The 15132-nt window shown below is 35.6% G+C and overlaps 1 protein-coding gene across 1 annotated transcript in view; it reads right to left on the bottom strand.

Moving 5' to 3' along the window:
* STRN (striatin) overlaps positions 1–15132 on the bottom strand; it is a 158324-nt gene that overhangs the window by 7248 nt on the left and 135944 nt on the right. The window contains exons 12-15 of the mRNA XM_044659585.1: positions 11119–11294; positions 3199–3246; positions 2487–2608; positions 1182–1349 (exon numbers count right to left, since the gene is read on the bottom strand). Of these exons, the coding sequence (XP_044515520.1) occupies positions 1182–1349; positions 2487–2608; positions 3199–3246; positions 11119–11294 (514 nt within the window). The remainder of the gene's footprint in view (positions 1–1181; positions 1350–2486; positions 2609–3198; positions 3247–11118; positions 11295–15132) is intronic.

Raw genomic sequence — 15132 nt, 5'->3', positions numbered from 1 at the left:
AGCACTAGGCCTGCAGTCAATAAGATCTGAATTCAAATCCCACTTTAGATACTTACTAGTTGTGGGACCCTGGGAAAGTCCCTTAATCTGTGTCTGCCTCAGTGTCCTCACCTGTAAAATGGGGCTAATAATAGTACCTACCTTCCAAAGTTGTTGTAAGGGTCAAATGAGATAACAGTTATAAAGCTCTATAAACTTTAAAGCATTATATAAATGCTGGCTACTATTATTATCATCAATGGTATTATTATGATGTTCCTAAAACACAGATCTGTCCATATAATTCCCCCAATAAAGAACCTTCAGTGTATCTCCATTGTCCTAGAATCAAATACAAATTCTTCAGTTTGGCATTTTTAAGGTCCTTCAAATCTAACTTCAGCTTATCTTTCCAAACAAACTGGATCACCTGTTTTCTAAGTCCAGCACTCTGTCTCTCATCTTTTTGCCTTTGCACAGTATCCCCCATGCTTGGGATTTCTCATTTCTCCTTAGAATCTATAACTTCCTTTTAGGTTCATCACATGTACCACCTGCCTTTTCTGATCACTAGCAGATGTGCTTTTTTCTCCTCATATAATCATATGTAAACTTATCTTTTTACATTTCATATCCTGAGTATGAGAGGCACAATAAATAAATTAATAAAGGATCAGCCTTAAAATTAGGAAGGCCTGGATTCAAGGCTTGCCTCTGCTATATAAGCTGTGTGACCATGGACAAGTAACAAACCCATCATGCCTCAGGCAAAACCCTAATGCTACATTAAACAGGAAGTGCCAAATTTTCTTCATGGAAGAAGTTTATATCCTGACAGTTCTTTACAAAGAGATGAAAGAAAGGAAGGGAGGTTAAGAGACTGGGAAAAAGAGAAAGCAAGACTTCCTGGAGAATATATGTTCCTGGAAGGCAGGAACTGTTTTTGTTTTGTCTTTGTATTCCCACTGCCAACTAACATGAATTGTACACAGTAGGAGATTGATAAATACTTGTTGGATTGGAATTTTAAAATTGTAAAGACTATATATTATATTTTTAGAATACAAAGAAAAACTACTTTCTAGGTTTGAAAATTAAAAATTTAAATTTAAATAAGATATCAGAGCCCTATTTTATGACCAGGATTGCATAGTTTTATAAAAATTATCCATTATGAGAAAAAAAATTTAAAAATAACATACCTTGATTATCATTAAATACACTTAGAGCTGGAGCAATTTCAGTTGTATTCCACAAACGAAGAGTGCCATCTGCTGAACAGGACAATAAACGCTGATGTACTCCACTATAAGCCAAGCCCCAGACTGCATCTGTGTGGCCCAGAAGTGCACCTCTTAAAACAGAAGGATCTAAACAGAAACAAGGCAAGCATGAAAATTCAAGAAGGACAACAAATTAAAGAAGTCATAAAAAATCTACATTCTAAAGAAAATAAAACATAAATATAAACACATAGAAAAATGGAAAGATATCATTTTAAATTTCCATTATTCTTATTAGAAGCCCCTGAGAACAAGATGAGAAGTATCAGAAGTATAGAAATGAATTTCTCTCCCTCTTCACCAATATCTCTTTACAAGATCTTTAATCCTTATAATCATCTAATTATCATCCAATCATCAAACCTCCATGCTACTTTAATTCTGCCCTTCAAAAAGCCCACAACTTGTTCCAGGTTTCTTGAATTGCTTGGGACATAAGCCTACTTTTAATATAATTCTAAAATAATTTTCCACTTACTATAAATGTAATATAGACATTAAAAAAAAACAAAAAACCTTTTCTCTAGTTCAGGGGGAAAACACGAAGAACTAGCTCCTAAATTAAAATTGTTACATGAATTTATAGTTAACAATTGGCGACAAAAGTGATTAAGGATTGATGTCTCATAGTTCTTACTTACCCAAAGTAAGAGTTCTTTTAAAAAAATCTATTGGGCTCTTAAATATTTTGTTGTCATGAACTTAAAAATAAGATTTAAATGACTACCTAAACCTAGAAATCACATTACACAGTCCTGCATGATTCCACTGTAAACTGTTTAATAATGGGTTCAGAAACATAAGGAAACATCAAAAACTCAACAGATCTAAATATTTCTCTATTTAAATAGAAATCCATAGGAACTTCAGGAAATAACAGGAATGACAACACTAATTTGCCTACAAACGCTGTGAGAAATAGCTAAGGAGTATAGGATAGTTGGTAATATTCTCAAACAGTATTTGATATCAATGACTGTCAGTCTAACATCTATAATTAATAAAACTATAAGAAAAATGTGTGCTCTATGTGAAGACAATATCCTCCCTTAAATACTAGATATTAAAAACTCCTAAACTTAGATGTCTTTCAGAACACAATAAACTTACTGTCCACATTCACAAAAGTCTATGGAAAGCATAGTTCATATATGAAAACCATCCATGTGTTTTAGTTATTTATGGTAGGCGGAAGACCAAAGAAGAAGATTTTTAAGAACATACCATAGGAATCATAGGGATCGATGTTTGGGTTTGTTGTATTCCAGCCCTGGATAAGGCCATCTGTACCTCCACTATAACACTGTTCACCATTGCTGCTCATTACTACACAGAGGACTGGACCTCTGGGAAGGTGGAAGAAAACACATTTTATATTCTACTCATGAATAAAACACACTGATAATAATTCTTATTCAAAGGAAAATGTTTCATGATTGATGTTAGTCTAATTCTGTTTTTTAATATGCAAAGAATACAATGCCAACCCATAATTTATTTCCCTTAATAAGATAAATTAATAGTACTACATAATTTTTTAAGCTCAAATGGAAGAAATCTAAGTGTCCCACATTTGGATCAAAAATAAAATTAATTCCAAATGTTTTTCATCTAGATTTTTTTTGAGGACAGGATAATTCAGGAAATTTTATGTTTCAATTCTATTTGTTTCAGTATCCAAATATGGAATTCCACTTTTAAATAAATTCAATAATAGAAATATTATATCTAAATTTATGCAGATAAAATATTATTTTTGAATAGCCTAAATTTTGCAAGGGTAAACCTATTTTTAGAGACAAATCATTTTCAGGTTAACTATTTTGTTTACATTTGCAACTAAGCATATAGGCAAATATATACATAAATGAAATTAAATATGTTCTCTTCATAATATGATTCGTAATCATTTTGGTATCCAAAAGCACATACTTACTTATGAGCTCTAAATGTATAGATAGGCTCCACATCAAGAGAAGTACTCCTAGATAGGATTTTTTTTTCAAAAAGAAGAAAATGCATCTTGTGTTACTATATTACTTAACTGTTATTACAAAAACATCTTATGAAATGTTTTAAGAAACAAAAAACCCTAACAAGAAAATATTAAAAAGAAATGTAAGGGGGCAGCTGGGTAGCTCAGTGGACTGAGAGTCAGGCCTAGAGACAGGAGGTCCTAGGTTCAAACCCGGCCTCAGCCACTTCCCAGCTGTGTGACCCTGGGCAAGTCACTTGACCCCCATTGCCTACCCTTACCACTCTTCCACCTATGAGACAATACACCGAAGTTAAGGGTTTAAAAAAAATTGTATATAAACTGTGAGAAACCAAACTTCTGGGTCCTTGTATACTGAGAGCCTTGGACCCAGTTTGTTTCACAACTGTATGCACTCCCAAAGAAATCAATGCCCAGATAGATAATTACTCGGTTTCCTTATTCCATTATAGCAGTTTAAGCGACCATGAAGGGATTCAAACTGGGAAATTCCATGTGATGAAAGGACCTTGGCTGCAGGAGTAGCCTAAGTATTTCAGCAAGACTCTACCTACAGACTTCCTTGTCTGAGAACGGCCCTTACCCCCACCCTAGCCTCTTGTCTCTAGCCCTCTCAGTTCAGGTGCCCAAAGGGCAAATTCAAGCTGCCTGTGAGCCACCATGACCTGAGAGAGGTGAGGGAGAAAATGCTTGTTTTGGGCTGCTGGACAGAGGGCTGGGCCATGCAAAAAATGTCCCTGGGTCCTGGGGAGAGGGAGAAGGGAGCAGCTCCCTGAGTGCTGGCTCTGCAGGCATGCCACAGCTTCCCCAACGTGGATCTAGAGGGCATGAGGAGCGATCCCTGCCCCTACCAAGAGAGCCATAGGAGATGGCTCTGGTAAGCCAATGGACACCCTCTTAAGGAAGTTTTGGCCTGGGAAGAGGGAAAACTTCCCATTTAGAAGGAGATGACTAAGAAGAAAGTTCTCAAATTATGCAAAGATTGGCTTAATGTATATAAAAATCTTTATCTTTATGAATCCAAATTCAGCCTGAAAAAGGGACTTTCAACTTCTGCAAATTGAAGGTTTTGAGGTTGCTTTTAGAAAACTGTGAGCACTTTTTGATTAAACTTTTCTATATTTCTCATGTCATTGTCTGTATTTGATGTAGAAAAAAACCATTAGAAGTAAATACCTATTTGGGGGCAGCTAGTTAGTGCAGTAGATAGACAGCTATGCCTAGAGATAGTAGGTAGGTCCTGGGTTCAAATGTGACCTTAGACACTTCCTAGCTGTGTGACCCTGTGCAAGTCACTTAGCCCCAGTTGCCCAGTCTTCAATATTCTTCTGCCTTGGAATCAATAACTTAGTATTGAATCTGAGACCAAAGTAAAAGTTTTAAAAATAGTAAAACTGAATGTTTATTCTCTCTCAGGAAACCAAATTCCTAGTGTCTAGCCTGAGATCTCTTGCTCAATAAAGATTATGTTTTATAAATTTTTCCTTTGACTGAAAAAACCCACTCATAGATAGGAGCAATGTTTATACAATGCTTGTCTCTCCCATTAACTCAGCACAAATTAGGGCTCACAGCTGGTGCTCAATAAATACTTGCTGACTGATCATATAATTCTAAGTAGCTGTTTGCTTCTTCTATATTACTTGTGAGGTAATTATCTCACATAATCTGGGTATCTCTTACATGTACAAAAAGCTAACTGTACTTTGTCTTCCCTCATTAGAAGGTGATATTCTTGGGAGCAGGTACTGAATTTTGGTCTTTCTTTGTATTGCCAGCTTGTTGCTTGCCATATAGCAAGTGCTTAATAAATGTAAGTACTTAATAAATTTTGCTGAGGGGCAGCTAGGTAGCACAGTGGATAAAGTGATAAGCCTAAAGTCAAGAGGTCCTGGGTTCAAATCTGATCTCAGACACTTCCAACTATGTGACCGAGGGCAAGTCACTTAATCCCAATTGCCTAGCCCTTACTACTTTTCTATCTCAGAAGTGATAAAGAAGGATTGGATTTTTAAAAATCATCATCTTTTTGTGTAACTTTTCTGAGTCTTCAAAAAGAAAGTCTCTTTCTGGCTCCTAACTCTGGCTAAGTTAGGGAGACAGAGAAGAGACACAGATAAGAAAGTAACTTTGGTCCTTTGTCTGCAGGAATTTATAGCATTATAAAAATAATAGACTGTTTTCTGTACTGCAAATTTACAAATTGTGGTTTGAATGTTTGTATAAATGTTGAAATGTTTTAGTGAGTTTTGAGGTACATTTATGTAGAATTTGTTTTAAGAAAAAATAAGAACAAAACTGTGAACATTAAAGCTCTAGAAACAGTGCCGAGATAGATATCACTCTTTCCCTGGAGAGTAACTAATTTATTTTTTTAGTGTAAAGAGGAATGTTGATTTCACTGATTAGAGAAAGACAATATTAGTGAAGTTCCAAATTGAAGGAAAAAAACAGGTTTGTAGTATAAATAACTGCCTATATTAACTCTTTTCTAGAAGCTTGGTTTTAAATCAGGAAGTAACTTTTAAGTAAATTCAAATTTGGAAACATGTTTTATATTATCAGTATTTCTTCTATAAGTGATGTAACAGAAGTTAAGTGGGAAAATTACCAATTGGAATTAGAATAGTCTGTGTGTTTTAAGTTTTTAAAGAACCCCAAATTATTGTAATTAATTGGTTTTGTGTAGTAAAAACATGTGCTAAATTGTAAGAAAAAAAGGGGAGTAAAAATTAGTTCTACAGATAGTCTGGAGTTAGATTAGAATATGGGAAGGAAAAATTTTTAAAAAATTTTGAAGAGCTTTAATCAAAGTCCACTGGAAGGATATAAAAAGAATAGAAGAAATAAAGTTTGAATAAATGACAGTTAAATGGGAAGAAAAGCTAAAGTCATTCTCAGTTTACACTGAATCTGAATGAAGGGTTTGAAAGTAAGGGGGGGTTTAGAGTTCTGGAAAGGAGGTTTTGATTCCACTGAGATAAGAAGGATATGAGAAACTTTATTTGGTTATTCATTATGATATGAAAAATGTTTGAAGCACTGTACTATTTAAAGATATCATCCTCTATTTTTTCATAAGTAGTATTTCTTACCTGTGTATGTACCCTGTCCTCTTTAACCTTCCCTGAATTACAACTGAAAAACAAGTTGCTTAACCCCAATTGCCTTTTACCTTGGAATTAGTACTTAGTATTGCTTAGTTTTTTAAAAAAGAAAAACCAAAAATAAATAATGAGAAAGTTATGGGGAACTGGAAATATCACCATGAATTTTTTGAATGTGGGTTCACTGAAGACAGTGACCTCTTAGGAAAATTTAGATTTAAATATTACATGTATTCAGATTTCATTCTGTTGAAATTTTGTTGAAAATTTTTGAAAACTGTTGAATATTTAATTGGGTATATTTTGCTTCAACTGGATAATAATAACCACCTACTTTTTAAGAAAAATATATAGTAAAGATTTCTTAAGTTGTCTTTATCTATGAGGGGACTTTATATTTGGGCAAGGTCATAAAATCTTATCAACCCTGCAGACCACATTGTAACATACTAAATTTTGAGAAACTGGACCACAACTAGCCAAAGTGGAGAAATTTTCTAGTTTGCTTAGAGTAAAGAGTAATTTTTATCTGACAGATTATTTGGCTCTCACAAAACTGTATTAATCAGTTAAATAGTATGTATTGCAGTTACATCTTTGAGCCAACTTAGTAACAACACATCTTAGAGTCAAAGATTTCAGTCATGCCTTAAGGAATAGGCAATACAGATTGGAGACTTACAGTAGCCAGTAATTTTCTGGGGGTTTGGAGTCAACTATCATGCTGAGAAAGAAATGGCAAGCCACTCCAGTATCTTTGCCAAGAAAACCCCATATAGGGTCTCGAAGAGTCAAACACAACTGAAACAAGTGAACAACAACAACATCGTGTATTCACTGTATGTGTGAATCTTCCCAGTATGTAGTTATTCTTAAATTATAAATGAAAGATAAGTAAGATGTCCTTTCATGCTCATTGTTAATTGTTGTCACAACATGAGAAAGATAATAGTAACCTAGTCCTAAGCTGTGATCAGTAAAATTTGTTGAGGTAAAATCTCAAGGAGGATAATTTGAAAATGTTCTGAGTTTTAATTTCATGTACAGTTGGCTGAACAGTCTTAAGGCCAACAATCAATTCAAGAGAAATGCTATGTGCCACCCACAGGGAGTGCTACAGGTGGATATCTTTCTTTAGGATAAACTGAGGAAATGACTTTGGCACCAGATAAGGTGGGAGCCTCTTGACTCAGTGTCCCCATTGTGTTAGTTCCTTTCTGAACAGGAAATTCTCCCAACTGGTTAATTCTGAGTCTGGTTATGATACCCTGTAAATGGCATGAGACTTTTCTGCATAATTGGCTATTAACTATAACTTGGGTCTGGAATCAAATAGAGCTAAGGGTGTTTTCCCCTGTTGTGGCTTATGTCAGGTCAATCTGTACCCCTGAGGGAACAGTCTTGATAGCATTATAAACTTGTTCCCTCTTTTCCTTTCATAGCAAATTTCTCTAATCAGGATAGATGAATTGGACAAGTTTTTATTGTTGCAATACTATATCTACTAATTAAAAGATTAACACTATCATGTCTCTGATACTAGATTAGGATGCAGATATGAAAAATCTGTTTTCAACCTGAATTTGTAGTCAATCCCACATCCTAAGATATACTCATTAAAATATCTCATTCTTTCAGGATGGCATCTCAAAAGGGGAGAATAAGGCAAAGATGTAAAAGTTAAATTAAATTTTAAGAAAGCAACTGGATCAGACTATTGTCTCGAGAATTAGAATATAAATGAATATATGTATATACAACTGGTTTCTATATGTGTCTAACAGGAGATATATATCTATGTAGATATATATCTATATCTATATATATATATGTAGGCCTTGAGTATGTTTTAGTAGTCTGTTCTCAAAATTGGATTAAGGATTTTACATATAAAATTGCATTGGTAATTGTAAAGAATGGGAAATTATTTTCCTACTTTGAAGTCTCTGATAGTTTTAAAAGACAGAAGGGCTCATTTTCTAAGCCAGACCCTCACAGATTTTTTTTTTAAGTCTTTCTTCAACCTGTGGATGGCAGTGGTCAAGTCAGACACTTGGTTAAGGTAGAGATGGAAATATCAAGTATTATGTAAAAACTGAAATTCTCTGAAGTTTCAGGTAAATGATGGGTTCTTAATGTGATATTCTTATTATAGCCTTGTTGTTAATAGGATCAGAACCACAAGTTCTGTTGGTTTTTATCACAATAATTAGTTATTGAAAAAGCAGTTTCAGGAAGCGGCACTAAATTGTACTGCGTCTTGTTACTGTCAGATTATAGAAAAACTAGGATACTCTGCAAATGACTTGGAACCAGAGACGCAATCTACCAAGAAAAGCCTTCTTCAGAGGTGCCTTGAGAATGAGACCTATTCCAGAATGTCCGAGGGAAGATATTTCCAGGGACTTAGACAAATACCTGAGAAATCTAGGACTCGATGAAATGTGCTGATTGAATCAATATTAAAAATGGGTTTCCAAGTTACAAAGAGACTTGATGTCATTTAATATTGAAGATCATTACTGTATTGCTTCAACTTTTTGTTTCATGTTGTTTATGTTTGCTAAGTTTTCTTGATTACAATCATGATATATAAATCTAACCTCTCAAATTAATCTATGTTGAATTTTCTAAGTAGTTTGCCCTGACTTAATTTACCAATAGGGTCTATTTAACAAAGTTTGTCTCCTTAGGAGGTATATACCTTTTGTGCTTCTCATCATACTCTTCATTAGCCCTTCAGGTAGGCTATCAATCTAACCAGAAATCCCTGATAGGTAAAATATTTAAATAATAATGGGTGTTGAAAGCCCTCTGCTCAAAAAGAGGATTGTTAAATTTTTTTAAACTAACATTAGTGACTCCATTTTGCTTTTCTCCATCATTTTGTGAAGTTAAGTTTTAATCCAAATAAGTCAGTTGATTTAGAAGGTTTTGCAAGAATATTTTCCCACCCCACTGTCCCGACTTAAAGAATGTCACAATAGCCCCCTGCCTCTCATCTCAGAGTCTCCCGGCCCACTTCTACCAATAAGAAACCAGTTTTCTTAATTCCTATAATCCAGTGTTTCCTGCTTTTCACTCCCTTCAAACTATAAAATTAACTGTGAGAAACCAGCTTCTTGGTCCTTGACTGTCGAGTACCTTGGATTTGGTTTGTTTTGCAATTATATGCATTGCCAAATAAATCATTGCCTAGATATAAGTTCGGTTTCTTTATTCGACTGTAATAAGATGTTCCCTGGATAGATTATAAGCTCCTTGAGAGTAGAAAGTTTCATTTTTCTCTTTTTATCCCCAGTACATAGCACATAGGATTGAAATACAGTTGGTAGTAGTAGCAGAGTGAAGGAAACTTGAGTTCAAATGCAGCATTAGATGACACTTACTAGCTATGTCTAGTACCTTCTCTCCTACCTAACACACATAAGGCATTACCACTGCACATAAATGATATTACTATATTATTTTTAACCATGTATCTCCTGGTTATGACTGCAGTGTTTGATCAGTAGTCATTAACATCTTACACTAAGCCACTGATAGTCTCTTGGCTATCCAATCCTCATTATAACTCAAATGAAATAATCAAAGGCACAATTCTTGTCCATTCAAGGAAAAAAAATGCTCTCTGATAAAGTAAACTAGAATAGATGAGGATCAAATTATGATCTAAATAAATAGTTAGCATTTTATCAGTCCAACTGAAGGTGTTAGTCATTCCCTACAAAATAAATCAGCAGCAGTTTTCAGTGAAGTTTTCCTTACGCTCTTTGATACTATCATCTTAGTGTCTTTAAAAAAGAGAATAATCCGTTTTAAATCAATTTGTTGACATTTGTCTACATGCAACAGATCTTTGGGACAGACTGGCTCTTGTTGAAAGAAAAAAGGTCATTTGAAGTGTTTAGAAAAAATTTTTCAAAGAATTTTAATTGTACTTAATGTACTTAATTCAATGCTTTTTAAAAAGTTGGCAGAATATTCCAATGAAGACAATGATTGTGCTAGATGTTTAGCAAACTGATACAGGCAAATTCTTCCATTAAGAAGAATAAGTAAGCTATTGTAACATATTCTCTCTGAAGTGTTTTTGTGATCCTCCTTCAAGATATTCTTAAATAGCTCTAATCTATACTAATTCACGGAAATTGAGGGAGGACAGAAAAAAAGCAATTAATATATTTAACTAATGAGTACATTTGAATCTACTATTGCAAACATGGGTTTTTATTTTTATTTCTTGGCTTACAATTGTAACTTTTCTGTCCATGTGGAGTATTTGATAGGTGTGCTGTGCCTAAAAGTTCTGAAGCTTGGCTGGCAACAAAATGTGAGTAGCACCAGCAATATTTTCAAGAGTAGAAATTATACTTTTTCTTTTATTGAAACCCTCAGTAGGGAGACTGGCACAATTATGCACAGCTTAATTTCAGAGTACATATTAGACAATCATGGCAATGGGGGAGGGGATAAGTGGCTACATCTTAAGTAGAAGGTTTAAAGGCAGTGTAGAAGCAAATATGAAGAGGCTTGTGCCAAAAGAAGGGTGAAAGAATAACCAGAAAGAAGAGAACAAATAAAGGAATAGGATTCAGGTAATTAAACCTTCAAACTTCATTACCTTAAGAGATAATGATTTCTTTCCCAGCTATCCATTACTTTTCTACCATGTTACTACAATGCTGCTGTCAAAAGAATATAGAACACGTGGTTTATATATTCAAATAAAAATGAAATAGAATGTTCTCACTTTTTTGCTGGAGCTGTTTTTTGCAAATTCCACATTTTTAATGTATGATCTTCTGATGCCGTTATCAAAACTGGTTCTACTGGATGGAAAGCTAGTGCTCGAATTCCATCAAAGTGACTTCTTAATGTAAACTTGGGATTCCAGGTCTTCCTCAAAGCATCTTTATTGTTTGCTATCTGTCAAACAACCAGAAGAAGAAAATATATGATTTGGTTGCTAGTATGAAAGAAACATTTTTTTAACTTCATCATAAAGCACTTGTTATACAAATTTTTTAAAAAAATTTCTACTTCATTAATTACATGTAAGAAGTTTTTAACAATTATTTTTAAAAATTCTGAATTCCAAATTCCTCATTCCTCCTCCCCTCTCTTCCCATCCTTTAGAAGGCAAGTACTTCAATTTCCATTATGCATTCAGGGTCAGGTCAAACACATTTCCACATTAGCCATGTTGCAAAAGAAAACAAAAATAAAATGTAATCATAAAAAATAAAGTTTAAAAAATATTCTTCAGTCTATACTCTGAGTATATCAGTTCTCTTTCTGAAGGGAGATAGCAATTTTCATCATGAGTCTTTTGGAATTGTCTTGGATCATTGTCTTGATCCAAGCAGTTAAATCTTCCACAGTTGATCATCCTTACAATACTGCAATTCCTATTTACACCGTTCTCCTGGTTCTTCAAAATGTCTTCCTAGGTTTTCCTGAAATCAACCTGCTTATCATTTATTATTGTATAACAGTATATTCCATCATAATCATATACAACCTGTTTAGCAACTCCCCAATAAATGGGCATCCCCTTAATTTCCATTATTTTTTTTTTTTGCTAACACAAAAAGAGCTGCTACAAATATATGTGTATAAAGAGCTCCTTTTCATTTTTCTTTGATCTCCTAGGTATTCAAGCCTAGTAGGTCAAAGGGTAGGCACAGTTTTAGAGCCTTTCATTGCATTCTGATCTAAAAAGGATGTATTTAATAGTTCTGTTTTTCTACATTTGGGTGTGAGGTTTTAATGTCCTAATACATTGTCAATTTTTGTAAAAGTGCCATGTAAAGCTGAGAAGAAACCTTTCTATTCCTATTCAGTTTTCTTCAGAAGTCCCTCCTATCTAGCTTTTCTAAGATTCTAGTCATCTCCTTAACTTCTTTCTTATTTATTTTAGAGTAAGATTTTATCTAGCTCTAAAAGATGGATGAGGTTCCCCACTTGAGTACTTTTATTCTTTCTTTTCCTTCTGTAATTCATTTACATTTTCATTTAAAAATCTGGATGCTGGGGTTCCGGGTTAAGATGGCAGCAGAGTAAGAAGCAGCTCTTAACCTCTCCTGACCGAAACACACAAAACTCCTCAAGGGGACATAAAAACAAGTCCAGACGAATGGAGGAACCCCACAACAGGGCACAGCGTGGAAGGTACGTGGAATCGAGACATTTCCAGGCTATAAAGGGGTGAAACAGCTCTCACTAAATCGCGGGCTGAGCAACCGCCCCACCCCCACCCCCTCCACACACAAGATCTAGACCTCTGAAGCTAGCTAAAAAGAAATAGAGCAAGTTTGGGGCACCCATCGAGTCATTGGCAGCTCCGGGGCCTGTTCCTGAGAGCAGCAAGATTTAAGACCCCAGTAAGCCAAAGAACGCAAGCGAAATCTGAGCGCTGGAGCAGAGAGTGGACGCTGGGCGCAGAGCGCAGGCTGAACAGAGTACAGGCACAGGCGGAGGCGTGGGTGGAGGCAGACACAGCCAGGAACTAAAGCTCTGAAAACCTGAGTGGGGAACCAGTGCAGACGGGTATACCGCTGTGGAAGCAGCGCCCTGAGACTTGTAAAGGAACCTCCTGCAGAGGATCAAGTAAGGGGGTCCACCAGGGGGCTTGACCTTGGAAAAAACCAGAACTCAGACCTCAGAAGCCAATAGACCGCGGACAGACACTGAGCGCGAGGATAAACCTGAGAAGCTGCTGGGCTAATGATGGCTACCAGACTCAGGAAACTCAGAAGAGAAAGAATAACAACAAGAAAAAGAAGCCTTTAACACTCGACAACTTTTACACAGAGAAAATCCAGACAACCAAGCAAACAGAGGAGGAGAACAAACAAGCATCCGGACCCTCCTCAAATAAGGAAAACTCCTCACAAGCTATGGAAGAGTTCAAAACTGAGATTTTGAGGAAAATGGAAGAGATCTGGCAAGAAAATAACTGTTTAAAAGGTAAAATCTTGCAATTGAACACCAGAAATTACCAGATTGAAAAGGAATACCAGAAGATTATGGCCGAAAACCAGAAGATCATGGCCAAAAACCAGAAGATTATGGCCGAAAACCGAAAGATTATAGCCGAAAATCAATCCCTAAAGGCTAGAATTGAGCAATTGGAAGGTAATGATCTCTCAAGACAACAAGAACAAATAAAACAAAGTCAAAAGACTGAAAAAATAGAAAGAAACATGAAATATCACAATGAGAGAGTGACAGACCAAGAAAACCGGTCTAGAAGAGACAATTTGAGAATAATTGGTCTTCCAGAAAAACCAGAAATTAATAGAAACCTGGACTCCGTACTAAAAGAAATTATTCAGCAAAATTGCCCTGAAGTCCTACAACAAGAGGGCAATATAGACATTGAAAGGATTCATAGAACACCCACTACATTTGACCCAGAGAAGAAATCGGTTAGAAATATTATTGCCAAATTCAAAAGCTTTCAAGCAAAAGAAAAAATCTTACAAGAAGCCAGAAAGAGACAATTCAAATATCAAGGAGCACCAATCAGGATCACACCGGATCTGGCAGCCTCCACGCTAAAAGACCGTAAGACTTGGAATACAATATTCAGAAAGGCAAGAGAGCTGGGCCTGCAACCACGGATCAACTACCCATCAAAATTGACTATATATTTCCAAGGGAAAGTATGGGCATTCAACAAAATTGAAGAATTCCAGGTATTTGCACAGAAAAGACCAGGGCTAAATGGAAAGTTTGATATCGAACCACAAAAATCGAGAGAAACCTGAAAAGGTAAATAAGATACAGAGGGAAAAGAAAGAAAACTTATAATTTTTAAATTTGCCTTTGTAAGGGCCTCGGTGAGATCTAATTATCTGTATTCCTATGTAGAGAAATGTTATGTATAATTCTCTGTAGTGAACTCTATTCACTATTATAATATTCACTATTATAGTAATCAGAAGAATAATTCACAGGGTGAGGGTGGAACACTAAATAACCTAAGATGGCGTGGGGGATGGGAAAGAGGGGGTGAATAGCAGGGGACAGCAAGAGAAACTTGAGTGAATAAGAAAATAGAATATTCTATTACACACAAAGAGGGCATGGGAGGGAGAGGGGACAAATACTATTATAAGAAGGAGAGGAAGAGAGCATTAAGAGGTAATAATCAAACCTTACTCTTAGTGTAATCAACCTGGAGAGGGAAGAGTAGCTTTATTATCCATTGGGATAAAAAACTCTATCTAACCCTACTGAGGAAGTCAGAAGGGATAAACCAAGGGGAGCAGGGGAGTGGGAAGGTCAAAAAAGGGAGGGGAGAAGGGGGAGGGAATTCATAAGGCCTTTAAAAACAAAAAGAGGGGGGAAAATAAGGGAGGGGGTAGAAAGGGAAGTTAATCAAGGGAGGGGATAAGGGATAGCGGCTTAATAGCAAACCACTGATTTAAAAGGAAAAAGTGTAAGGAGAAGGGGTAGGAATGGGGGAGGATTTGAAAATGTCAGCAAATGCACAACTGATGATTATAACTCTGAATGTGAATGGGATGAACTCGCTCATAAAACGGAAGCAAAAAGCAGAGTGGATTAGAAACCAAAATCCCACCATATGTTGTCTACAAGAAACACATATGAGGCGGGTAGACATACACAAGTTTAAGGTTCAGGGTTTGAGCAAAATCTTTTAGGCTTCAAATGAGAAAAAGAAGGCAGGAGTGGCTATTATGATTTCTGACAAAGCCAAATTAAAAATAGATATGATTAAAAAAGACAGGGAAGG

This window comes from Gracilinanus agilis, chromosome 2 (genome assembly GCF_016433145.1).
Source record: "Gracilinanus agilis isolate LMUSP501 chromosome 2, AgileGrace, whole genome shotgun sequence".
Lineage (NCBI taxonomy): Eukaryota > Metazoa > Chordata > Mammalia > Didelphimorphia > Didelphidae > Gracilinanus > Gracilinanus agilis.
This window is presented reverse-complemented; position numbering and strand designations above follow the sequence as displayed.